General features: G+C 44.6%; 1 protein-coding gene across 1 annotated transcript; it reads right to left on the reverse strand.

Moving 5' to 3' along the window:
- Nucleotides 1–877: 877 nt before the first annotated feature.
- On the reverse strand, nt 878–27,369 carry GCNA (germ cell nuclear acidic peptidase). The gene is given in 15 exon segments (XM_064368996.1): nt 878–1,934; nt 2,236–2,382; nt 2,385–2,432; nt 4,082–4,244; nt 5,787–5,910; nt 8,852–8,924; nt 9,929–10,738; nt 16,310–16,395; nt 20,113–20,146; nt 20,524–20,570; nt 22,280–22,313; nt 22,691–22,737; nt 24,447–24,904; nt 26,932–26,965; nt 27,343–27,369. Coding segments are annotated over 13 exon segments (2,016 nt in total). The 5' UTR covers nt 24,503–24,904; nt 26,932–26,965; nt 27,343–27,369; the 3' UTR covers nt 878–1,587.

The raw sequence follows: 27,369 nt of genomic DNA on the forward strand, positions 1-27,369 counted from the left end.
TTGCAGTGAACTGAGATAGCACCACTGCACTCTAGCCTGGGCGACGGGGAGACTCCATCTCATAATATATATATATATATATATAAGTAAAAGTGAAAGAGGGAGGCAGCAGGGGAGTGAGAGAGGGAGCTGCTGACCAAGGAAGTGTGAGCAGCCTCTAAAAGTCAGAAAAGGCCAGGTGAGGTGGCTCATGCCTGTAATCCTAACACTGGGAAGCCAAGATGGGTGGATCACTTGAAGTCAGGAGTTTGAGACCACCCTGGCCAACATGGTGAGTGACTAGTAGTCAATACTAAAACTACAAAAATTAGGTGGGTATGGTGGCAAGTGCCTGTAATACCAGCTACTTGGGAGGCTGAGGCAGGAGAATCACTTGAACCCGGGAGGCGAAGGTTGCAGTGAGTCAAGATTGCACCACTGCACTCCAACCTGGGTGACAGAGCAAGACTCTCTCAAAAAAAAAAAAGAAAAGAAAGAAAGTACAAGGCAACGGATTCTGCCCCAGAGACTTCAGGAAGGTACATAGCCCTGCTGACACCCTGATTTTAGCCCAGTGACACCAGTGATAAGACTATCTGACCCCCAGAACTGTAAATGTGTGTTGTTTTAAGCCGCTATGCTTGTAATTTGTTGCAGCACCCATAGAAAACAAATACAGTGTGGATCCCAGTCCACACCCTGAATCGCTCTAAGAAGTAGGGAGGCTGCTAAGTCCTTATGGGCAGTCACAGAAGCCAGAGAAACATGGAGTGCAGCGTGCTCCTCTAGACACGTCCTGGAGGGCTTCAGATGTCCAGTGTCTTGGACAAAAGACCAGAGGGTCTGTTCTGCTCTAGGTGCAGGGAGTCAATGAACGGACTTTGCTAACAAGTGAGATGCATACCACTTTTACTTTTTGATTACATGGCTCAGATAGTTTCAATCAACATCATCAGAAACATTTATGAAACACGTTTGTCTTTCCTGTCTACATAGATGTCACAGTAGCCCTGGTGTTTAAGTGTTTCCTCTAAGATTTGTCCTCTTTCAAGCATTCTCCTTATCTCAACCTGCCACTCTCAAAACCTCATTTTTCTTGTGCATTTTGTCCTACATGTGAAAACTATGGAGCCAAAGTCTCTTTCCTGTCTATGTAGATGTCACGGTAGCTCTGGTGTTTAAGTGTTACCACTAAAACTTGTCCTCATTCTCCTTTCTCTCCACCTGCCACTCTTGAAAACTCACTTTTCTTTTGCATTTTGTCTTACATGTGAAAACTATGGAGCTGAAAAAAGACCCAAGGTAGATCCCAAAGGCTTCAGATCTACCCTGTCAAGGGCACAGAATGGTTAGCAATAGAGCCCCTGGTTAAGGTCAATTATCATTAATAACATGAATCTTATTAATATTACTTACTTAACAGTACCTAAATTCTAATATTCCTAACTTCACAAAAACAAACTTTTCTAAAACTTAACAGTAAAAAAATATAGCTTACTTGTCTGTAGGTAGGATGACAGACAACTGCAGAAAACAAAAACATACATAGCTCACATGAACATACCCTCAAATAACCTTAAGAATTCTTTATCGGCCGGGCATGGTGGCTCACGCCTGTAATCCAAGCACTTTGGAGGCCAAGGCGGGCGGATCACCTGAGGTTGGGAGTTCAAGACCAGCCTGACCAACATCGTAAAACCCCGTATTTAAAAAAAAATTCTTTATCGCCTTGAAATTCCTACCAAATGTTTTCATCATATCCCTGTGGCTAATCCCACCGACCTCCTGCAGAATTTTTCTATAATACTTCTGTATATACACAGCAAATGGTCGCACGTGGGGCACAATGTGGGTCCCATCTTTCCAAGTTAACGGCGCCATGACCAGACATGCCTTGCACTTGACATAGATGAAGCACCTAGCATCCAACGATTTGGTGTAGTGGCCGATCCTGGGAAGGAAAGGAACAAAACACAACAAAAGAATCAGTCACTGTTCCTTGGCATCAGATCTGAGGTGTTCGTCTTGAGCCCAAAGCAAGAATTTTCTCTGGGTTGTCAGAGACCGGGACACCAAGCTGCAGCAGGGGTTAGGCCGGCTCAATTACACAAGAGAAAGGAGAAAGAGAACATGGAAAGGAGGAGAGGTTCTCCTCCTCAATTCAGACAGCCGCCTACTTAAAAATCACTCGAGAGCCACTTGGAGGCCCCAGCAAAACATAACTGGGAAAAGTCTGAGGACAAGAGTCTTAGCTGGTTTTGTACTCAGTATATTCATAATGGACCTTGTAGTTAATCTTATAGCTATGGCAACAGGTGGCCTTGGACAGCTCCGGGTGCACCCTGTTGGATTTCCTGGCATAATACTTCCACGTGTCACCATAAGAATCACGGAAACCATCAGCCAGGAGGCAGCATGGCATATTTCATGGATCAAGGTATCCTGGATTCGATCTTGAAAGAATAGAAGGCTGGGCACGGTGGCTCATGCCTGTGATCCCAGCACTTTAGGATGCTGAGGCGAGTGGATCACCTGAGGTCAGGAGTTCGAGACCAACAACCTGACCAAAAAATGGTAAAACCCTGTCTCAAAAAAAAAAAAAAAAAGAAGACTGGAAAGAAATTGTAAGCACTAAAACCAGTCCTCTTCTCTTTTTTGTTTGAGACAGAGTCTCGTTTTGTCACCCCGGCATAGTGGCGTGAGCTCGGCTCACTGCAACCTCCACCTCCCGAGTTCAAGCTATTCTCCTGCCTCAGCCTCCCGAGTAGCTGGGATTACAGGTGCAAACCACCACGCCCAGCTGATTTTTTGTATTTTTTTTTTTCAGTAGAGATGGGGTTTTGCCATGTTGGCTAGGCTGGTTCCGAACTCCTGACCTCAAGTGATCCACCCACCACGGCCTCCCAAAGTGCTGGGATTACAGGCCTGAACCACTGTGCCCAGCCCCAATCCTCTTATCTGCTACTACCCAACAATCCCTCAACCTTCAGCCCCATCAGACACAAGGCTATCTTCCAGAAGCACATGCAGGTGGGCATGAGTGTTACCTTCCCAGGATTCTCAAAGTGAAATTCTCCACCTACTTCAACCCGATATTGTTCATGGCAAAGAGCCTTCGGTGAGCAGGTCTTTTTGGAGCAGCTCCAACATGCTCATCTTTTTGTGAGGCACTGCCAGAAAAACATCCAGACAAGATCTAGTTTCTGCCCTCCAGGAACAGAGGTGGGTGGACAGGGTGGGGAGCAATCACTATGGCCATGAGATTTGCTTAGGAGAAGCTCCATGGAGAAAATGAGACCTCAGGGACTCTTACTAATTGATTGAATTTGCAAAGTCAGGAAGGTCATTCTGGGTGTGGTAAAACACGACTATGTGGCACATTTTTAAAAACATTTCAGAGACTGAGTCTCGCTATATTGCCCAGGCTGGAGTGAAATGGCTATTCATAGGTGTGATCATAGTGTGGGCTCAAGCGAGCCTGTCAACTCAGCCTCTCAAGTAACTGGGACTACAGGTGTGTGCCACCACACCCAGCCTGTGGTATGTTTTGAAGGCCAGTGTGAAGAGAGGCTGTCTGGGCCATGGGCTAGTAGTAGCATACTGAGAGACAAGATCAGCCAAGGAGAATGGGAGCAGATTACAATGGCCTCAAAAGCCAGGCTCTAGGCCTTGAAAAACCCTGGTTTCTCAGCAGGAAAGCAATGTAGTAGCATGCGGGAGACCAAACGGAGCAGGGATGAGGGCCTGTCTTTGGATGAGGCACAGATGGAGAAGAAACGGTGAGCTACTGTGAAGGAAGATTTGGTGACTGGCTAGACAATAGGAAACCTTGAACCTCAGCTCCCGAGACAATGAAGATGTTACTGCTGGCAAAGGGGAAATGCAGAGAGAAAGGCAGGCCTGGTAGAAAGATAGATGGGCTTGATTCACAGGGATGGTAAGATATCCAATAATTATGTCCTCTAAGCAACACACAGTATACCTGCCCACCCAAAACTGACAGTTCAAGCTGTGACACAGGCTACCAGCTAGGAGTAATTTCACAGGCACAGTGTCAGAAGTAAAGAGCATAGTGGTGAAACTACCACAATCCTGCCATCACCTGCAGAGAGTCGCACGCCAACCCGGATGTCTGCTAAGACTTTCACGCCAATCTGGATCTCAGCAAAGCACTGCCTGTTTTGGTACGGCATCTCACCAGTGCTGTATGAGCCGGCAGTTTTCAGCATCTTATTATTCCAGGCAGTCAGTTGTTTCTCTTGCAGCTAAGAACGAAAAGCAAACGAAAGGAATCAGAAAGCAGTTTAGTTTTTTTTTTTTCAGGCAGAGTTTTTGCTCTTGTTGTCCAGGCTGGAGTGCAATGACACAATCTCAGCTCACTGCAACCTCCGCCTCCCAGGTTCAAGCGATTCTCCTGCCTCAGCCTCACAAGTAGCTGGGATTACAGGCATGTACCACCACACTGAGCTAACTTTTTGTATTGACGGGGTTTCACCATGTTGGTCAGGCTGGTCTTGAACTCCTGACCTCAGGTGATCCACCTGCCTCGGCCTCCCAAAGTGGTGGGATTACAGGCGTGAGCCACTGCACCTGGCCCAGAAAGCAGTTTTAAGCAGACCAGAAAATATTAGCTCCAGAATTTTTTACCATCTAATAAAAAGGAAAAGAAACTTTCTCCCCCAGGTTCTTGGCTCAGAGCAAGTTTGAGAAGAAACTTATTCAAAGAGCACACAAATCAAAACATTCCGGGGACAATAAAAGCCACACTGAAGTCTGGGTAAAGACAATGAAAAGGCAATCAGGACACAAGGGAAACTGCTAGAACACGTGAGTGCAGGACTTGGGCTCTCTTGTCCCTGGGGCAGCTAAGGAGAGAAGAACAAGTCTGCTGAGGTGGGTGGGGCTGAACTGAAAATGCAACTCAGAACACTTCAGGTTCCACCCATCTGATGTAACACCACTGTCATCAAGAAAGGCACCAAAAGCTGGGGAATCTTTAGGAATATATGAGAACTTCCCTCCAGAAAGTCTTGTCACCAGAGACAATAAAGTCTGAAAAATCTAATGACCAATAGGCCTCTCTGCCTCAAGATTGTATCCAATCCAGTCCATACCCACAGGTTACCGTCAGGTTAATTTCTTTTAGCAGGTTAATTTCATTCGCTCCCTGATGCACCCCATCCCTATGCAGTGGTGCCTACTGATGTAAATTTAACCTGCTCCAACCTGATTCCCAAGGCCCTCCAGTATCTGGTCCTAAACTATCAAAAAATAAGAGCTTACTACATCCTAGGTCCTGTTCTAACGCACTGTATGTGTATTAACTTATGTAAGGGTAACAATAATCCTATGAGGTAGTAAGTATCATGTTGTCCCCATTTTACAGATGAAGAAACTGAGGCCAAGTAACTTGCTCAAGGTCACACAGCTCTTTTCCATTTTCCTTCCACATGAATCCTCTCTTCCTGATTGTCAAGCCTCAACTCTCCCTCTCCCCAATCCTGTTGTTCTCACCACTTACCATCCTTTAAGAACCAGAATCTCACTTCCTCTAGGCAATCTTACTTCCAGGCTGTTGAGGCTCTCAATGATTTCTCCCTCTGCTGATCTCCTGTGGTAACAGCCGTCTGTTCTACACATTATAACTCATACACGTTCTCTACTGCTTTCACCTGTACCAGGGCTCGTCTCCCAACCTCAACTGCCTCTGCTCAAGGGTGGGAAGCATACATGGTTAGCACACCTCACTGCGCCAAGAGTACTGGTGTATAGCAGGTGCTCAATCAGTGCTCGTTCACTGATCCTACCTTTTTATCAGAGTTGGTTCTGTTAAACGGGTCATCCTTATTTCGCTCTAATTTTTTTCCAGAGTATTTCCTTGACTTTCCAAGGCCATGCAGGAAACTTCCAGGGACTTTGTACTTCCGAGTCCTGCAAAGGTAAATTCAACTGAGATTTATGGAGCTAAATAGAGAGAAGGAATGCACACATTAAGTTTCTTGTGAAGAGACCCTGAAAACCTGTCGCTCCCCTCTTCCATCTAGATCCTTAGATGAGGGCATTTCCCAAGCATCCGTCTGTAGCCTTTTCTCTTCGCTCTTTGCAATCCTCAGAGGTGTGAAGTCCATGGTTTCAACTTCAATGACACTTATCCCCACATCTGTATCTGCACTCTAGAGCTCTCTCCTGAGACCTAGTTCTGAATTTACAATTGCCCAGTGCAAATTTCCAACTAACACGAATGTATCTCTAGCTAAAGTGTTCAATTATCAAACTTCTGTTACAATTGGCTGAAAAACCTCAAAAGGCATTTTAAAATTCCTTTTCTCTCTTTATTTGTTCAACTGGGCACAGAGACAGACTATCTTCTTCACACTTTCTCTTCCAGCCAGCCCCTCCTTTCTATCCCCGTGGTTCCTACTCTAGTTCAAGTTCTTGTCCTACCCTTTACGCCTGGATATGAGAAGATTCCAGTGTTCCTTACCTCCAGGCTCTTTCTCTTCTCAATCACACACACACCTCCAGATTCATTTTCGCAGGCCATGCTCCAATTAACGTCCCCCTCTGGTTTTTCACTGACTGCTTGGCCTGACATTCATGGCCAAGGTCAACCTGGCCCCAAGCTTAATTCCCAGCTACCACTGCCACTCTAGCCAAAGTGGGCAACTTAAATGATCCCTGGATACAAATTGCTATTTCCCACATTTGTGCCTCAGCACAATCTATTTTTCCATGGCTTACAATGACCACATGTCCACCTCTACCGAGAATAACCATCTGTGTAGCATTTTAAATTTGCAAAGAACTTCCTCTTGCATTGTCATATTTAATCCTCACAACCGCCCTTCAAAGAAGCTATTACTATTTTTACGCTCTCCACTGTGCTCAGAGGTCAAGAGACTTGCCCAAAGGTCACAGAGACAGTGAATCTCCTGATCCAAATCTTATGGTATTTGGTTAAACCACAATCGCTGCCCCATCTTTGAAGGCCTAATTCAAAGGGCACAAAGAATAATGCTGAGTACATAAAGGACTCATACTATAATAACTATTATTTAAACAGAAGCATTTTTATCTTAGCTGGAACAGTCCAGTAAGTCCAGAGATGAGCCCAAAGAGCTGGAAAGATAGAACGGGAGCAAACGCAGAAGGTTTGCGTTTACAGACTTACGTTTGCGACTTAACAGAACTTTTAAAACTGAGATTTTGCCAGAACACTCATTAACCCTTAAGTCACAAACTAAACCCTATGTGAGGAAGTTGGGCTGCAGAGCGGTAAGTACCAGACAAGACATAGGTTACAGAAGGGTCTTCATCCCAAGCCTGAAATGGGGGACTTCTGCCTCCAGTTACTTAGACCTGAAAGCAAATTTACATCAGTATTTAAGGTGGCAGATGCAAACCTGAACCCTCTGCAGACTTCGGCAGAGCCTGTGACCCACGTGTTTGTGCTCACACAACACTGGCCTTATGGCTTAGCATACTTTCACCTCAAGGCCTGTGGCTCTTTACTGCAGGCTGAGCACCTTCACATCAGAGAAACCAACAAGACCCCAAACTGGGTAAATCAGACACCATGACCAGTAAGCAGCCTCCACAGGCACAGTGCTAAGCGTAACAGGAAGCCTCCAGACTGACACAGGAAGTGCTAAACAACAGTTAAGAGTCCAAAAAGGCTAGCCTCCTTTGCACAATGCAGACTGCCGACACCAAGGGGCAGCTTCTCCCTTCTTTTGTCACGCTCTAGCAAAGCAACGTGGGAGCTACCCAAGACACACGTCCCTGGAGGCAAAGCAGCTTAAATATGTAGCTAGGAATCCAGAGCAGAAACCTTGCTGAAAGGGGATCCAGCCAAGAGAGCACTTGGCAAGCTGCTACCGGCTGCCTTAGTCAGCACAGAAACAGACAGCCCTTCTGCTCAGGTCCAGGGTGACCTGGTGCCCCTCTATGGGCTGACACGTCAGTCTTTTTCCCCTCCCTTAAGATACACTTATTGTCTCCGAATACTGCTTAAAAAATAACATATAGTCCTTCAAATACATTCCTTGTCTTGTAAGACAATTCAGATGTGAGCATATATTACTCTTCAATGAAAGTAAAAACAAAATTATGCTTACTATATCAGATTTTTAAGGAAAAAACTAAGAAATTCCTGGAATCTAAATAAGAAAGTATATTAATTTTTTGCCTTAAGTATTAACATGTCTTTGGTCTAAATGATCAGTTGTTGTTTCCAGTATCAACTATATATAGCTTAATAAAAATAAAGGAATGACAAGCAATCCATTTCATCCTAACATTTAAGCTTTAAAAGTTCATAAGAATATACACAATAGTAAGAGTAACTGGGTTCAGCCAAAGCACTAGAAAAACCTGGAAGACAATCTTGACCACTCTCCCTCCAATTCCAACAGATCAATGTGTTGCTTCTACCTTCTCACCATTTCCACTGCCTTTGCCTTGGTTTAGAGCAAACTGGTGGCCATGAGGCTGTATCCAGCCTGAAAAAAAAGTGTCTTGTTTGGCTACACATCATTCTTTGATCTGAGTTGAAGGACATGGGCAATCTCAGAGGCCAGAGCTGCTGTCGGGGCAGAAAGGCCCCCCTCCACCCAGGTAACTGCAGGCACCTTGGCAGAGAGCCCATGCCCAGCCTCAGAGAGTGGGGAGAGAAGGAAGGAGGGAGTCAGTGGGTGGTGTTCTCCCTTGCTTGGGCCCTCCCACTCAAGGATAGAAATCTTGTCCTCCAACCCCATCCCAGCCAGTCTCCTTCATCCCCTTGCAGACCACCCCTACCGAAGTGCCCAGTGTACTACCCAATGTGACAACTGTGCAATCAATTCCTGTTCAATTGAACATGAGCAGTACATACCTAGTCTTGCGATTTTCAACTTTTGCTGCACCAGGTTTCTTCTTTGAATGCCCACACTTATGTCCTTTATCAGCTGAAAGAAGAATAGTTTACTTATACCCTGAAAATTGGTACCATCCAGAGACTAACAGACAGGTAAACCCAAAAGGAGCCCTCACAGCCAAGTCCAGTGCAACATCTCTAAACAAAACTGTCTGAAGCGGCGTACTGCCACCTTCATCATTCTCAACCATCTCACCCACATGAATTCACAGTGCTGCCAGCAGCATGAGCTAGGCAGGATTCTGTCAAAGGACCAAGGACTATGAGGGTCCAGGAGTATGCCCTTAGAAGCTAGACAGTGTGGGCAACCGAAGCACGTGCAGTCAAAGAGGTGGTACAGCACAGCTCATGCATTTGCTCTGATAAGTGGCTCATATTCTAGGCAGCACCTTCACCCAGTGTGCAGGGAGGGCAAATTTTTCTGCCTTGGCCTAGGACCCATCCTGCCAGCTGCTCTGGCTAGAGACTTATGTATCAATAATCAGTCATTCATATACTTAAAAAACTTATTGAACCTCTATCATGTGCTAAGCACCAGGCCAAATCCTGAGACTAAAAGATGAGGAAGAGAACTCCCAGGAAGAGGCTCACAGTCTACCGGGGCATGGCCAAGGCGGGACAGACTAAGGAACATATTCTAACAGTGTGACTAGTGCTTTGGTAGAGTTGCACTCCAGAACTTTGGTAACCCAGGAGAGAGAGGAGCCACTCTGACTTATGGCTTCATAGAGGAAGTGATCATTGGGCTGGGTCCTAAGAAAAATAAGATATCCTCAGGACATAAAGTTTAGGGAGACAGCACTCCAGGCTGGTGAACAGCAAATACTAAGATACAGGAGCATGAGAAAGATGTGGCCATTCCTCCCCTGTTCCCAGAACCATCGTTTCACCAGGATGAATGCCTCCTGGGGCCACAAGGAAGTTGCTGAAATGGCACAGGGCTGACAAGGAGGACAGGCAGACTAGGTAAGACAGGCACATCTGACAGGCAAGCCACATTCAGTGAGACAGGCATACTTGGAATGACTGGCTTACCAGGTGTCACAGATATATTTTTGGTTTTTGCCTTCCTCTTCCTCAGTGGCTCCACGATAGTTTCGCTTTTTGCCTTCCTTTTCCCTGACTGTTCCACCACAGGTGCAGGTTCTTCCTCAGTTGGCAGCTTTCTCTTTGAAACCTTAAGGTTAGCCTCAGGATCACTTGGTGGATCGCAGAGATTCTCACCAAGATCCTGCTCACCAGCCTCATCTAGCTCTTCTTCATCTGAGGCAATTTGGACTTTATCACACAAATCTTCTGCTGGCACAGGAACTTCCAAATCATCACTATTGTTGTCAGGAACTTCCCAATCATTACTGTCGTTGGGAACATCCGCATCATCACTGTCTTCATCGGAAACATCCGAATCATGACCGTCGTCATTGTCAGGAGCATCCGAATCATGATCGTCATCGGAAAAATCAGAATCATCATTGTCGTCGTCATCGGAAACATCGGAATCATGATCGTCGTCATCGGAAACATCGGAATCATGATCGTCGTCGTCATCGGGAACATCAGAATCATGATCGTCGTCGTCATCGGGAACATCAGAATCATGATCGTCGTCGTCATCGGGAACATCAGAATCATGACCGTCATTTTTGGGAACATCTGAACCATTACTCTTGCCTTTGGGAACTTCTGAATCATTACTCTTGTCTTTGGGAACTTCTGAATCATTACTCTTATTGTTGTGATCTTCCAAATCATTACTGTTCTTGTCATCGTCATCATCATCATCACTAATAACTATTGGGGGTCCCTGGATGGTAGGCTTCACATTATAATGTTCCACATTCTTACCTGAAATTCAAGAGACACAATCATATGTAAATATACTCCCTCCTTCTTTACACATTAAATTTCAGCAGATTATTTCGCACAAATTAAGACAGGAACTGTAACATTTTGAATAACAGCTAAGAATCAGTTATTTTAAGCCTGGGCACAGTGGCTCACGCCTGTAATCCCAGCACTTTAGGAGGCCGAGGCAGGAGATCACTTGAGGTCAGGAGTTCTAGACCAGCCTGGCCAACATGGCAAACCCCATCTCTATTAAAAATACAAAAAATTAGCCAGGCGTCGTGGTACACGCCTGCAATCCCAGCTACTGGGGAACCTGAGGCAGGATAATTGCTTGAGCCCAGGAAGAGGAGGTTGCGGTGAGCCGAGATCATGCCACTGCACTCCAGCCTGGGCAACAGAGTGAGACTCCATCTCAAAAAAAAAAAAAAAAAAATCAGTTATTTTAAAGGGGACACCAACAAATGGAAAGATTCCATGTTCATGGATTGGAAGAATCAATACTGTAAAAATGTCCATACTACCTAAAGAAATCAACAGATTCAATGAAATCCCTATCAAAATACCATTGACATTCTTCACATAAGTAGAAAAAAACCATCCTAAAATTTATATGGAACCATGAAAGACCCAGAATAGCCAAAGTTATCCCAAGCAAAAAGAACAAAACTGGAGGAATCATATAACCTGACTTCAAATTACATTACAGAGCTATAATAACCAAAACAGCATGGTATTGGCATAAAAACAGACACACAGACCAATGGAATAGAATAGAGAACGCAGAAACAAATCCACACACCTACAATGAACTCATTTTAAACAAAGGTGCCAAGAACATATACCGGGGCAAAGGCAGTCTCTTCAATAAATGGTGCTGGAAAAACTGGATATCCATATCCAAAAGAATGAAACTAGATTCCTATCTCTTGCTATGCAAAAATCAAATCAAAATGGATTAAAGAGTTAAATCTAAGACCTCAAACTATGAAACTACTACAAGAAAACTACTAAAAGAAAACTACAAATACCCCACAAGCAATGGCAACCAAAGCAAAAATGGACAAGTGGGATCACATTAAGTTAAAAAGCTTCTGCACAGCGAAGGAAACAATTAACAAAGTGAAGAGAGAACCCACAGAACGGGACAAAATAACTGCAAACTACCCATCTGACAAGGGATTAATAACTAGAGTATATATGGAGGTCAAACAACTCTATAGGAAAAAAATGCAATAATCCAATGAAAAATGAGACAAAAGATCTGAACAGACATTTCTCAAAAGAAGAAATACAAATGGCAAACATGCATATGAAAAGGTGCTCAACATCACTGATCATCAGAGAAATGCAAATCAAAACTACAATTAGTGACCAGGCACGGTGGCTCACACCTGTAATCCCAGCAGTTTGGGAGGCCAAGGCAGGTGGATCACCTGAGGTCAGGAGTTCGAGACCAGCCTGGCCAACATGGCAAAAACCCATCTCTACAAAAAATACAAAAATTAGCCAGGTATGGTGGTGCACAACTGTAGTCCAAACTACTTGGGAGGCTGAGGCAAGGATAATCACTTGAACCTGGGAGGTGGAGGTTGCAGTAAGCCGAGATCATGTTCCCGCACTCTAACCTGGGCAACAGAATGTGACTGTCTCAAACAAAACAAAAAACCAAAAAAACTACAATGAGGTATCATCTCACCCCAGTTAAAATGGCTTTTATACAAAAGACAGGCAATAACAAATGCTGGTGAGGATGAGGAGAAAAGGGAACCCTCGTACACTCCTAGTGGGAATGTAGATTAGTACAACCACCCTGGAGAACAGTTTGGTGGTTCCTCAAAAAACTAAAAACAGAGCTACTATACAATTCAGCAAACCCACTGCTACATATATACCCAAAAGAAAGAAAATCAGTCTATCAAAGTGATAGCTGCACTCCCATGTTTGTTGTAGCACTGTTCACAACAGCCAAGATTTGAATCAACCTAAGTATCCATCAACAGATAAATGCAGGCCAGGTGCAGTGGCTCGTGCCTGTAATCCCAGCACTTTGGGAGGCACATGGATCACTGGAGGCCAGAAGTTTGAGACCAGCCTGGACAAAATGGTGAAACCTCATCTCTACTAAAAATATAAAAATTAGCCGGGCGTGGTGGCACAAGCCTATAGTCCCAGCTACTCAGGAGGCTGAGGCAGGAGGACTGCTTGAATCCAGGAAGCAGAGGCTGCAGTGAGCCAAGATTGTGCCACTGCTCTCCAGCATGGGCAGCAGAGGGAGACTCCATCGCTTTAAAAAAAAAAAAAAAAGCAAAAACAAAACAAAAACAGATGAATGGATAAAGAAAATGTGGTACATATACACAATGGAGCAACGGAGTACTGCTCAACCATAAAAAAGAATGAGATCCTGTCATTTGCAACAACATGAACAGAACCGGAGGTCATTATGTTAAGTGAAATAAGCCAGGCACAGAAAGACAAACTTCGCATGTTCTCATTTATTTGTGGGGTCTAAAAATGAAAACAATTGAACTAAAGGAGATAGAGAATAGAAGAATGGTTACCAGAGGTGGATAGTGGAAGGGTGTGGAAAAGTGGGGATGGTTAATGGGTACAAAATAATAGAAAGAATAAGATCTACTATTTAATAGCACAACAGGATGACTATAAGTCAATAACTCAATTGTACATTTTAAAATAATCAAGAGAGTATAACTGGATTGCTTGTAACACAAAGGATAAATGCTTGAGGGGACAGATACTGCATTCTCCATGATGTGACTATTACATATTGCATGCTTGTATCAAAACACCTCATGTACCCCATAAATATATACATCTACTATCTACTTACAAAAATAAAAATTATTATTTTTTTTTTATTGCATTTTAGTTTTTGGGGTACATGTGAAAAACATGCAAAGTTGTTGCATAGGTACATACATGGCAGTATGTAAAAATTATTTTTTTAAAAAAGTTATTTTAGATTGTTTTTCCCTCTATTTTTTATTTTACTGAGAGCAGTGACAGATCAAATAGCAACCAAATTCATGCGTCAATTTTCAAATCACAGTCTCTAAGTAGTAAGATGTAATAGCTGCTCAGGGCTTCCCAAACACAGGTCTGTAGACTTGTATATTTTCACTGGTCCACAGCAAAATAAGACAAAATAGAATAATAAAGTGGTATTTTCCCCCCATCAAGTAAAATTTCTAAAATTTAAAGGGCTGTCCTTTGTTTTGTGATTCTATCTTGGTTAAACTTTTGGTGTTCTTTACAAAATTACAAAAATAGCAAATGGTAGCTGAAGTTTTTTTTTTTTTTAATTTCCTTCATTAGACAAATTAAAAATTGACAACTCTGTTGGTCACCAAAATTTCATTCTTTAAATTAGTTCATAAGTGCAAAGCTCTCAGAACCACTGATCTAAGAGCCAGGAGTAGGTCCCGATGCCAGCACTCTCTGAGAGGCCTTGGGAACATCTGGGACATCACTGCCTGCACTGAAAGGAAGCCCAGTGTGTCTGACGCCACATGCTCTTTGGAGTCTGTTTGGAGCTCAAGTTCTAGGTTTGTATGATTCTGGATGCAAAAAAAAATCTAAAAATCTATAGCATAGGCAAGATGTGAAAGATATATTTATGGTACAAAAACTCTTTATCCTAAAACCGCAGATTTGAGGTAATATATTTTGAGAGTCTCATCTGTTATTTGAATTAATTATGAAAAAACTTCAAATACGCAATAAGGGAAGAGAAAAGGAGTGGATGTTCTTACAGTAAAAAGCCCCGCCTCCTTCCTAGAAGACTTAAAAGATTTGCCACCTACAGGTGAAATTAAAAATTAGAAAAAGTAGGGACACACTGTTTACAATATATTTAAAAATGACTACATATAGCAACAAAGGTTGGAGTTATGCTTTAGAGTTCACTGGGCCTTGTTTTCTGTAGAACTGTCTAAATAAAAAGAAATGCCATATAGAGAACAGTAAAGAAACGTACAAAGCCTGTCCTATAGGAGCATCCTTCATCCCTCCATTGCTAGGATGGAAGCCCACAGTTACAGCCCACAGGCCAGCAAGGTAAGAGCAGCCTTAGTTCAAAGTTCACGCTCAAAAGAATCTCTCTCTTCTGATTCAAGGAATCAAGCACCTGGCAGCCTCCAGTTGTGAACTGGTCTCTGGCTCTGTCACTCCTCCCTGCCCTCAAGCTGCCTCCTTGGAGTTCCTTTCACATTTCAACAGCTTGTCATGTCAGACCCTCTACTTTGTACTCAAACCTCTGTCCTGCTCAAGCATAGCCACTCAGAGCTAGAGAGAGAAAGCGGGGAAAGAAATTCAAAAGGATGGGTGATGGAACAATAGGAGACTAGCATTTCAAACCACCTCTCCCTTCCCTGCTCTGATATCCCGGGTTAGCTAAGAAGCTCTGGGCAACAATAGCTCTTGGGTAATTATCTAAGAAGTAGCTGGTGCTGGTCAGGCCCAGTGGTTCACACCTGTATCCTAGCACTTTAGGAGGCCAAAGAGGGCAAATCACTTGAGACCAGGAGTTCAAGACCAGCCTGGCCAACATGATGAAACCCCATTTCTACTAAAAAAAGAAAATACAAAAATTAGCTGGGAACGGTGGCAGGTGCGTGTAATCCCAGCTACTCAGGAGGCTGAGGCAGGAGAATCACTTGAGCCTGGGAGGTGCAGGTTGCGGGGAGCTGAGAACACACCACTGCATTCCAGTCTGGGCAACAGACCAAGACCCTGCCTCCAAAAAAAAAAAAAAAAAATTACTAGTTGGTGCTTTACGGGCCTCCCATTTTCAGTGGAGTTCAGCTCAGCAAACATTAACTAGGTGCTCATGTATCATGCCCTATACCTGTACTGGGAGAACAAAGGTCAATGAAATACCGTCCCTAGTGCTTAAAAAGTTTCTAGTCTTCCTGTGTTTCATGCCCACTGAGCAGGTAGGTTTTAAACTGAGTTAAGCTCCAAGCCTCCCAGAAGGTTAAAGGGGCTTATGAATCCCAACAGGCTCTAAGAAATACAAGAATCTGTAGAAAATACAGAGGGACTGGCAAACAGCAAAGACCAACAACTCAATGGAGAAAATAAGGATTTTTCCCAACATGACACTGTCAGCTGGCCCATAAACCACCACCCTTCAAATTGGAAGGAAAAATGAGCCAGGCCTCTTACTCCTTTCTTCTTCCTCGTCATTCCTACATATAGAAGGGGGAGAGAGGAAGAGGGGGCTACAGGCCTCCATACTTCCCAGCCTCGGTTCTTGACCACCCACCCCCATCCCGCTTCACTGATGTAGCTCTAGACAGGTAAAATCTCTACTGAGGGGGCCACCGACGTCTGAAGCAGCAAGAACAGTTGCTGCTGCTGGGAAATTAACAAGGGGGTATAGGGAACCCAGCCATATCCACAGCCAGCACATATGAGGAAGGAAACGGTGGCACTTGCTGCTGAGGAATTCTGAATAGAAAGTCTGCAGACACTGATCCTGAAACTACCATGTGTGATGAGGCTTTGGAGCTCAGTCACTTCTCTGACTAAGTGATATATACTTGCCGTCAGGGTCTGTTTTCAGTATCTTAGCTTTCTTCTCATAGGTGTAGCATTCGTTATCAGAGTCAGGGTCAATCACTACCAGGGAGCTGAGTGATGAGACAGGAGAAAAACAAGAGAGAAGTATGAACGCGACAGTCTTCTTTTTCATGGCATTTCCCACCTTTTCTGATCTTGACCACTTGTCAATTTTTTGTTTCCCACAATAACTCTGTTCCCCTCCTTTGGAACTACTCAATCCTTCCATTCTACCTGATTTTCTATCTTTTTCCATCTTTCTACTACATCATTCCATCTGTCTCATATCCTTCTAAGGAGGAGTCTGTCACATACTGAGAGTGAAATGGGCTCTGTCAGATTTTATGTATTCAGATAGTTTTGGTGCAGGGGAAAACCTGATCAGGCAGTTGTCATTTTTCTTTATCAAATTTTAGATCCAGTTGTCTGAGAAGGGTAGAGGGCCTCAGATGGAGAGAGGCAGCCTCAGAGTAGGGAGATGCTCTTCAGTGCTACTCTCTGCAGCATCAAACCAGGACTACCCTCTTGAACTGACAGATTGCTCTGGTAGGTGTCAAATTCAACAGTGCACCTGCAGCACCCAGGGTGGCAGTGGTGAGAACCCCCTGAGGTCCTCATCCTTGGCGGACCCTGGTATTTGGCACAGAAGTTCCAGCAGGTTAAAACTGGCCACCCTCCTGTCTCCAAATAGTGTATAGTAAGTATAATATACTTTCATAATGAGAGAAAAATACTTAATACACGGTTACAGGACATATCTGCACCTGCTACAGACACACGTATTCATCTGTTTCCACCATGTTTACCACTTTGACACTACCAAGTTGATAGGCCTTTGCTATCCTATTGACTACTCTATCCTTAGCTCTTCTTGATTTCTGGGAAACAGTTGTCTTTTGGTTCTCATCTCACCTTTCAATTCACCCGTCTTCCTCGACTCAATCCCAGGACTCATCCCCAGCCCTCTCATGACAATACAATCAATTATTAATTACACCAGCCCAATCTATTATATTGAGCCCAACTTTTCTTCTGACTTCTAACTCCACAGCTCCAACTTTCTACCTGGATATCCTGTGGGCAGGGCTGATATTCAATCAGTATGCAGAGGTACAGCCTTACCTATTTGTTTATTAATAGTATCCATCCTCACCACCAGCCAATTCCTGCCTGTGCTCTGTTGGTTGGTAGAAAGCTTTGAATATCAGCCCTGCCTACAGGCTCCTTGATTCTAGCATGACCAAAACCAAACTCATCACCTTCCTCCCATATCTGTTCTTCCTATATTATCCCATATATAGACGCCACCTGGGACTGGACCAAGACCTGTGGGCACTCCTTGCAGGCCCCTTAAAATTGATTTTTTAAAAATATTTGTTCACCATCTATCTAGCAGAGGCTGGAAGAAACTTTTTTTTTTTTTTTTTGAGACAGAGTTTTGCTCTTGTTGCCCAGGCTGAAGTGCAATGGCACAATCTCAGCTCACTGCAGCCTCCGCCTCCCAGGTTCAAGCAATTCTCCTGCCTCAGCCTCCTGAGTAGCTGGGATTATAGGCATGTGCCACCACACCGGGCTAATTTTGTATTTTTAGTACAAACAGGGTTTCTCCATGTCGGTCAGGCTGGTCTCGAACTCCGGACATCAGATGATCCGCCCACCTTGGCCTCCCAAAGTGCTCGGATTATAAGCGTGAGCCACCACGCCTGGCCAGAAACTATTTTTTCTATTTAAAAATCAGATACATTTCAATTATCTAATATAGACTTCATTATGTACAATATTATATACCGGAATACTTCTTAGGAGCCATGATAGAACATTTAAAATGAATATAACAGCAATGGAAATACTCTGCATCTTGATAGTAGTAATGGTTACACTACCACATGTGGTTGTTAAAATCTATCAAACTGTACACCAAAGGGTTAATTTTGCCATAGGTAAATCATACCTCAATAAGCCTGACTTTTGGCCAGGCACGCTGGCTCACAACTGTAATCCCAGCACTTTGGGAGGCCGAGGTGGGCGGATCACCTGAGGTCGGGAGTTCGAGACCAGCCTGACCAACACGGAGAAACCCCATCGCTACTAAAAATGCCAAATCAGCTGGGCATGGTGCTGCATGCCTGTAATCCCAGCTACTCAGGAGGCTGAAGCAGGAGAATCACTTGAACCCAGGAGGTAGAGGATGGAGTGAGCTGAGATCGCTTCATTGCACTCCAGCCTGGGCAACAAGAGTGAAACTTTAAATAAATAAATAAGCCTGACTTCAAAAATACAATTAATAAAACTAATCATCAACGACTAATGGCTTTATACAATGCCTTATTCGGCACTAGAATTTCAGCTGATTGCAACTGCTGATTTCATTTTTTTTTTTTTTGAGAGTCTCATTCACCCAAGATCAAGTACAGTGGCACAATCGTGGCTCACTGCAACCTCTGCCTACCAGGTTCAAGTGATTCTCGTGCCTTAGCCTCCTGAGTAGCTGGAATCAGAGGTGTATGCCACCACACCCCACTGATTTTTGTATTTTTAGTAGAGAAGGGGTTTCGCCATCTTGGCCAGGCTGGTCTCAAACTCCTGACCTCAAGTGATCCGCCTACCTTGGCCTCCCAAAGTGCTGGGATTATAGGCATGAGCCGCCACGCTAAGACTGCAACTGCTGACTTTAAATGACATTTCACACATTGGTGTCAGGAGTTGGTGTCTTACATGCTGTAAAAATACTCAACAGATATCAGAGCTAGCCAGAACACAAACTTTCCCAACCTGACAGCACTATTTGGCTTGATAGGGGGAACAAGAATGACCAATTAGCATTTATTTGTACAGTAATTCAAGGAGTCAATGTGGAAACCATAGTTATCTAGAACCATACTTCGTATTTACTCCAGCAATTTTTTTCAGCAACCCCTATAGTTTGGCAACTGGGCAACAACCCTCCATCTAGCTCTGGCTAGAGCAAACGATTCATTAATAGGAAGAGTAGCAGATGAGGCTGAAAGATGGGTTATGGCCAGGTCACAGAAGGTGTTAATTACTGTTGGGGTAAACAGCTTGATTTTTCTGTTATGAGCTATTTGAATTGGGGACTGACATAACCAAAGCAGTGCCTCAGGAGATTCAGCGGCAAGTGGTACACAGACTAGAGTAAAAGACCAAGGTGAGGATGCCACTTAAAAAGAAGTAAACAGGCCAGGCGCAGTGGCTCACATCTGTAAACTCAGTGCTTTGGGAGGCCAAGGCAGGTGGACCATTTGAGGTTAGGAGTTCAAGACCAGCCTGACCAACGTGGTGAAACCCCATCTCCACTAAAAACACAAAAATTCACCAGGCGTAGTGGCACGTGCCTGTAACCCCAGCTGCTCGAGAGCGTGAGGCAGGAGAATAACTTGAACTCAGGAGGTGGAGGTTGCAGTGAGCCAAGAGTGTACCACTGCATTCCAGCCTGGGTGAGTAAGGCTCAGTCTCAAAAAACACTAAACTAAAAATAAGAAGGAATAAACACTGATAAGTGCTTAGACTAGTAGAGCCTGGAATATTTAGGTATAGCTCACGGAGATACCTTGCTGAAGGAATTGACCACTTAGATAATGGGTCGGGAATCAGGACTCTAATATTTTGAACCTGATGGTGATGTCAAACAGCCACTGTGATCCTGCTGAGAACCACAGAGTGTCCACAGAAGAAATGTGAAGTTTACTCTTAAATTTCCCTACCCAGAGCACTGGGCTTTCCCCCTTCAAAAACAAAAAAAGTCAAGTTGCATTAATTCTCCTACTCACCTGCCCTGTCTCTGCGGAGCTGCTCCGGCCACAGCTAAATCAGAGAAAGAAGGCATGAGAAAACATCTGAAGCATGATAAAATCTGGCTGCCTATGTCTTTAACTCCCTAAAACCAAAGTCTGTAAGTTAGAACTGATTAAAATTTACATCTCGCATGAAAGGAAATAAAAGTAAGAAAACCCAGAGCCAAAAACAAAAATCAAAAAAAGAGGAAAGGAAGTAAGTTGGAGAAGAAGCAGAGGCCCTCCTCCTCCACTCCTGACACTAGGGAAATTTCATTTCACCAACCTCAAGACAGCCCTAGAGGTGATGAACCTAGAACCAACTTAGGCCAGACAGCCCAAATCACATTTGAGTCTTCTCTACAAAGGCACTTTGAAATGTTACCGCTTTGAGTGGACTCTACTTACAAGACTCATCGGTGTTACCAGTTCTTGACCGGACATTCAGGATGCGACTGCAAAAACAAAAGAGATACTTTATAAAACCAGGGCTACCGACACCTAAGCAAGCAAATAGCAAAATCCCAAATAAGTGAAGAAAACAACCCATCAGAATTCCTAAAATGCAGAAGGGTTTTAAAGACTTTAAACCCTTAGGAAATTAGAATCACAACAGCAGAAGTGAACAAAAATTAGAAGCAACGAGCTGCTCAGTCTTTACTACTGAATCAAGGACGGAAAGAATGTTAGCTGAGTATCACTAGCTATCAGTGAGAAGCCTGCTTTCTGCCAAGTAACTTATTTCTATTTCAAGTATGAAAGGCTCACGCCTGCAATCCCACCAACTCAGGAGACCGAGTGGGGAGGATTGCTTGAGCCCAGAATTCAAGGTTCCAACGAGCTACGACGGTGCCACTACACTGCAGTGTGGGCAACACAGCAAGACCCTGTTTCTAAAAACATAAAATAAAAAACAAAGGCATGAAAGAGAGTCTTAAGGAAGCGGCCAGAGGGGAAAGCACTCGAGGATGAAGAGATTGCAGCTAAAAATCCAAAGGGCAAAAGGGCAAGGAGGTCCCATGTCAGGGTGTACTTCTTGGAGACAGCCTACTGTGTGGGATTCCTATCTAGGTAAATGGACAAGTACTGAACTCCTCCGTTTCATGGGGAACCAACGGAGGATGGTTTCAAAGCTCCAACTGCTCCCGGCAGTGAGCCATGATGCTGGGGCCTCTTGCTTCTCTGCCTCATCTGCCAGCGGCCTCAGCACTCACTCTCCACTGCTGTGTGGCAGGCCACTTGAACCTCCTGCCATCACTTCGGGACAGCTGTGCGGCACCGCCTGAGGTGAAGCCAAGCAGTTCCTGCTCAGAACCCTTCAGCTCACCAGACAGCAGCCGGCTGGACTTCCACCGTCACCCAGATCCAAACTCCAGCCTAGAGAAGTCACACTGTGGTGAGCATCACTTCACCGCCACTGCCACTCCTCTGATGCGGTGCCTGGCTACATCATAGGTCATCCTGTTATTAGTTATGGTGACACATAGACCACTGAGGGTATCAAAATGCTGAAGGAGGGGGATATAATAGCTATAAGGAATTCCAGGTTCTACATATGAAAAGTTAGAATTAGGCCGAGTGCGGTGGCTCACGCCTGTAATCCCAGCACTTTGGGAGACCGAGGCAGGTGGATCGCTTGAGATCAGGAGTTCAACACCAGCCTGACCAACATGATGAAACCCCCTCTCTATTAAAAATACAAAAGTTAGCCAGGCGTGGTGGGGTGTGCCTATAATCCCAGCTACTCTGGAGGCTGAGGCAGAACAATCACTTGAACCTGGGAGGCTGAGGTTGCAGTGAGCCAAGGTGGTGCCACTGTACTCTAGCCTGGGCAACAGAGCAAGACTTGGTCTCACAAAAATATAAAAGTAAAAACAAAGAGGAGTAAACACTGATATGAGCTTAGACTAGTAAAACCTGGATGTTAAGGCAAAGTTCAGAGATACCTTGCAGAAGGAACTGACCACTTAGATAATGGGTCAGAAATAAAGAATCCAATGTTTTGAACCTGGTTGCGATGTCAAACAGCCATCATGATTCTGCTGAAAACCAGAGTATTCACAGAGGAAATGTGACGTTTACTCTTAGATTTCCCTACCCAGAGCACTGGGCTTTCCCCCTTCAAAAACAAAAAAAGTCAAGTTGCATTAATTCTCCTACTCACCTGCCCTGTCTCTGCGGAGCTGCTCCGGCCACAGCTAAATCAGAGAAAGAAGGCATGAGAAAACATCTGAAGCATGATAAAATCTGGCTGCCTATGTCTTTAACTCCCTAAAACCAAAGTCTGTAAGTTAGAACTGATTAAAATTTACATCTCGCATGAAAGGAAATAAAAGTAAGAAAACCCAGAGCCAAAAACAAAAATCAAAAAAAGAGGAAAGGAAGTAAGTTGGAGAAGAAGCAGAGGCCCTCCTCCTCCACTCCTGACACTAGGGAAATTTCATTTCACCAACCTCAAGACAGCCCTAGAGGTGATGAACCTAGAACCAACTTAGGCCAGACAGCCCAAATCACATTTGAGTCTTCTCTACAAAGGCACTTTGAAATGTTACCGCTTTGAGTGGACTCTACTTACAAGACTCATCGGTGTTACCAGTTCTTGACCGGACATTCAGGATGCGACTGCAAAAACAAAAGAGATACTTTATAAAACCAGGGCTACCGACACCTAAGCAAGCAAATAGCAAAATCCCAAATAAGTGAAGAAAACAACCCATCAGAATTCCTAAAATGCAGAAGGGTTTTAAAGACTTTAAACCCTTAGGAAATTAGAATCACAACAGCAGAAGTGAACAAAAATTAGAAGCAACGAGCTGCTCAGTCTTTACTACTGAATCAAGGACGGAAAGAATGTTAGCTGAGTATCACTAGCTATCAGTGAGAAGCCTGCTTTCTGCCAAGTAACTTATTTCTATTTCAAGTATGAAAGGCTCACGCCTGCAATCCCACCAACTCAGGAGACCGAGTGGGGAGGATTGCTTGAGCCCAGAATTCAAGGTTCCAACGAGCTACGACGGTGCCACTACACTGCAGTGTGGGCAACACAGCAAGACCCTGTTTCTAAAAACATAAAATAAAAAACAAAGGCATGAAAGAGAGTCTTAAGGAAGCGGCCAGAGGGGAAAGCACTCGAGGATGAAGAGATTGCAGCTAAAAATCCAAAGGGCAAAAGGGCAAGGAGGTCCCATGTCAGGGTGTACTTCTTGGAGACAGCCTACTGTGTGGGATTCCTATCTAGGTAAATGGACAAGTACTGAACTCCTCCGTTTCATGGGGAACCAACGGAGGATGGTTTCAAAGCTCCAACTGCTCCCGGCAGTGAGCCATGATGCTGGGGCCTCTTGCTTCTCTGCCTCATCTGCCAGCGGCCTCAGCACTCACTCTCCACTGCTGTGTGGCAGGCCACTTGAACCTCCTGCCATCACTTCGGGACAGCTGTGCGGCACCGCCTGAGGTGAAGCCAAGCAGTTCCTGCTCAGAACCCTTCAGCTCACCAGACAGCAGCCGGCTGGACTTCCACCGTCACCCAGATCCAAACTCCAGCCTAGAGAAGTCACACTGTGGTGAGCATCACTTCACCGCCACTGCCACTCCTCTGATGCGGTGCCTGGCTACATCATAGGTCATCCTGTTATTAGTTATGGTGACACATAGACCACTGAGGGTATCAAAATGCTGAAGGAGGGGGATATAATAGCTATAAGGAATTCCAGGTTCTACATATGAAAAGTTAGAATTAGGCCGAGTGCGGTGGCTCACGCCTGTAATCCCAGCACTTTGGGAGACCGAGGCAGGTGGATCGCTTGAGATCAGGAGTTCAACACCAGCCTGACCAACATGATGAAACCCCCTCTCTATTAAAAATACAAAAGTTAGCCAGGCGTGGTGGGGTGTGCCTATAATCCCAGCTACTCTGGAGGCTGAGGCAGAACAATCACTTGAACCTGGGAGGCTGAGGTTGCAGTGAGCCAAGGTGGTGCCACTGTACTCTAGCCTGGGCAACAGAGCAAGACTTGGTCTCACAAAAATATAAAAGTAAAAACAAAGAGGAGTAAACACTGATATGAGCTTAGACTAGTAAAACCTGGATGTTAAGGCAAAGTTCAGAGATACCTTGCAGAAGGAACTGACCACTTAGATAATGGGTCAGAAATAAAGAATCCAATGTTTTGAACCTGGTTGCGATGTCAAACAGCCATCATGATTCTGCTGAAAACCAGAGTATTCACAGAGGAAATGTGACGTTTACTCTTAGATTTCCCTACCCAGAGCACTGGGCTTTCCCCCTTCAAAAACAAAAAAAGTCAAGTTGCATTAATTCTCCTACTCACCTGCCCTGTCTCTGCGGAGCTGCTCCGGCCACAGCTAAATCAGAGAAAGAAGGCATGAGAAAACATCTGAAGCATGATAAAATCTGGCTGCCTATGTCTTTAACTCCCTAAAACCAAAGTCTGTAAGTTAGAACTGATTAAAATTTACATCTCGCATGAAAGGAAATAAAAGTAAGAAAACCCAGAGCCAAAAACAAAAATCAAAAAAAGAGGAAAGGAAGTAAGTTGGAGAAGAAGCAGAGGCCCTCCTCCTCCACTCCTGACACTAGGGAAATTTCATTTCACCAACCTCAAGACAGCCCTAGAGGTGATGAACCTAGAACCAACTTAGGCCAGACAGCCCAAATCACATTTGAGTCTTCTCTACAAAGGCACTTTGAAATGTTACCGCTTTGAGTGGACTCTACTTACAAGACTCATCGGTGTTACCAGTTCTTGACCGGACATTCAGGATGCGACTGCAAAAACAAAAGAGATACTTTATAAAACCAGGGCTACCGACACCTAAGCAAGCAAATAGCAAAATCCCAAATAAGTGAAGAAAACAACCCATCAGAATTCCTAAAATGCAGAAGGGTTTTAAAGACTTTAAACCCTTAGGAAATTAGAATCACAACAGCAGAAGTGAACAAAAATTAGAAGCAACGAGCTGCTCAGTCTTTACTACTGAATCAAGGACGGAAAGAATGTTAGCTGAGTATCACTAGCTATCAGTGAGAAGCCTGCTTTCTGCCAAGTAACTTATTTCTATTTCAAGTATGAAAGGCTCACGCCTGCAATCCCACCAACTCAGGAGACCGAGTGGGGAGGATTGCTTGAGCCCAGAATTCAAGGTTCCAACGAGCTACGACGGTGCCACTACACTGCAGTGTGGGCAACACAGCAAGACCCTGTTTCTAAAAACATAAAATAAAAAACAAAGGCATGAAAGAGAGTCTTAAGGAAGCGGCCAGAGGGGAAAGCACTCGAGGATGAAGAGATTGCAGCTAAAAATCCAAAGGGCAAAAGGGCAAGGAGGTCCCATGTCAGGGTGTACTTCTTGGAGACAGCCTACTGTGTGGGATTCCTATCTAGGTAAATGGACAAGTACTGAACTCCTCCGTTTCATGGGGAACCAACGGAGGATGGTTTCAAAGCTCCAACTGCTCCCGGCAGTGAGCCATGATGCTGGGGCCTCTTGCTTCTCTGCCTCATCTGCCAGCGGCCTCAGCACTCACTCTCCACTGCTGTGTGGCAGGCCACTTGAACCTCCTGCCATCACTTCGGGACAGCTGTGCGGCACCGCCTGAGGTGAAGCCAAGCAGTTCCTGCTCAGAACCCTTCAGCTCACCAGACAGCAGCCGGCTGGACTTCCACCGTCACCCAGATCCAAACTCCAGCCTAGAGAAGTCACACTGTGGTGAGCATCACTTCACCGCCACTGCCACTCCTCTGATGCGGTGCCTGGCTACATCATAGGTCATCCTGTTATTAGTTATGGTGACACATAGACCACTGAGGGTATCAAAATGCTGAAGGAGGGGGATATAATAGCTATAAGGAATTCCAGGTTCTACATATGAAAAGTTAGAATTAGGCCGAGTGCGGTGGCTCACGCCTGTAATCCCAGCACTTTGGGAGACCGAGGCAGGTGGATCGCTTGAGATCAGGAGTTCAACACCAGCCTGACCAACATGATGAAACCCCCTCTCTATTAAAAATACAAAAGTTAGCCAGGCGTGGTGGGGTGTGCCTATAATCCCAGCTACTCTGGAGGCTGAGGCAGAACAATCACTTGAACCTGGGAGGCTGAGGTTGCAGTGAGCCAAGGTGGTGCCACTATACTCTAGCCTGGGCAACAGAGCAAGACTTGGTCTCACAAAAATATTTATTTATTTATTTATTTTTTGAGGTGGAGTTTCGCTGTTGTTACCCAGACTGGAGTGCAATGGCGCGATCTCAGCTCACCGCAATCTCCGCCTCCTGGGTTCAAGCAATTCTCCTGCCTCAGCCTCCCGAGTAGCTGGGATTACAGGCACGCGCCACCACGCCCAGCTAATTTTTGTATTTTTAGTAGAGACGGGGTTTCACCTTGTTGACCAGGATGGTCTCGATCTCTTGACCTCGTGATCCACCCGCCTCGGCCTCCCAAAGTGCTGGGATTATAGGCGTGAGCCACCGCGCCCGGCCGGTCTCACAAAAATATAAAAGTAAAAACAAAGAGGAGTAAACACTGATATGAGCTTAGACTAGTAAAACCTGGATGTTAAGGCAAAGTTCAGAGATACCTTGCAGAAGGAACTGACCACTTAGATAATGGGTCAGAAATAAAGAATCCAATGTTTTGAACCTGGTTGCGATGTCAAACAGCCATCATGATTCTGCTGAAAACCAGAGTATTCACAGAGGAAATGTGACGTTTACTCTTAGATTTCCCTACCCAGAGCACTGGGCTTTCCCCCTTCAAAAACAAAAAAAGTCAAGTTGCATTAATTCTCCTACTCACCTGCCCTGTCTCTGCGGAGCTGCTCCGGCCACAGCTAAATCAGAGAAAGAAGGCATGAGAAAACATCTGAAGCATGATAAAATCTGGCTGCCTATGTCTTTAACTCCCTAAAACCAAAGTCTGTAAGTTAGAACTGATTAAAATTTACATCTCGCATGAAAGGAAATAAAAGTAAGAAAACCCAGAGCCAAAAACAAAAATCAAAAAAAGAGGAAAGGAAGTAAGTTGGAGAAGAAGCAGAGGCCCTCCTCCTCCACTCCTGACACTAGGGAAATTTCATTTCACCAACCTCAAGACAGCCCTAGAGGTGATGAACCTAGAACCAACTTAGGCCAGACAGCCCAAATCACATTTGAGTCTTCTCTACAAAGGCACTTTGAAATGTTACCGCTTTGAGTGGACTCTACTTACAAGACTCATCGGTGTTACCAGTTCTTG

This window comes from Aotus nancymaae, unplaced genomic scaffold (assembly GCF_030222135.1).
Source record: "Aotus nancymaae isolate 86718 unplaced genomic scaffold, 86718_ANA_hifiasm-v0.15.2.pri h1tg000081l, whole genome shotgun sequence".
NCBI lineage: Eukaryota > Metazoa > Chordata > Mammalia > Primates > Aotidae > Aotus > Aotus nancymaae.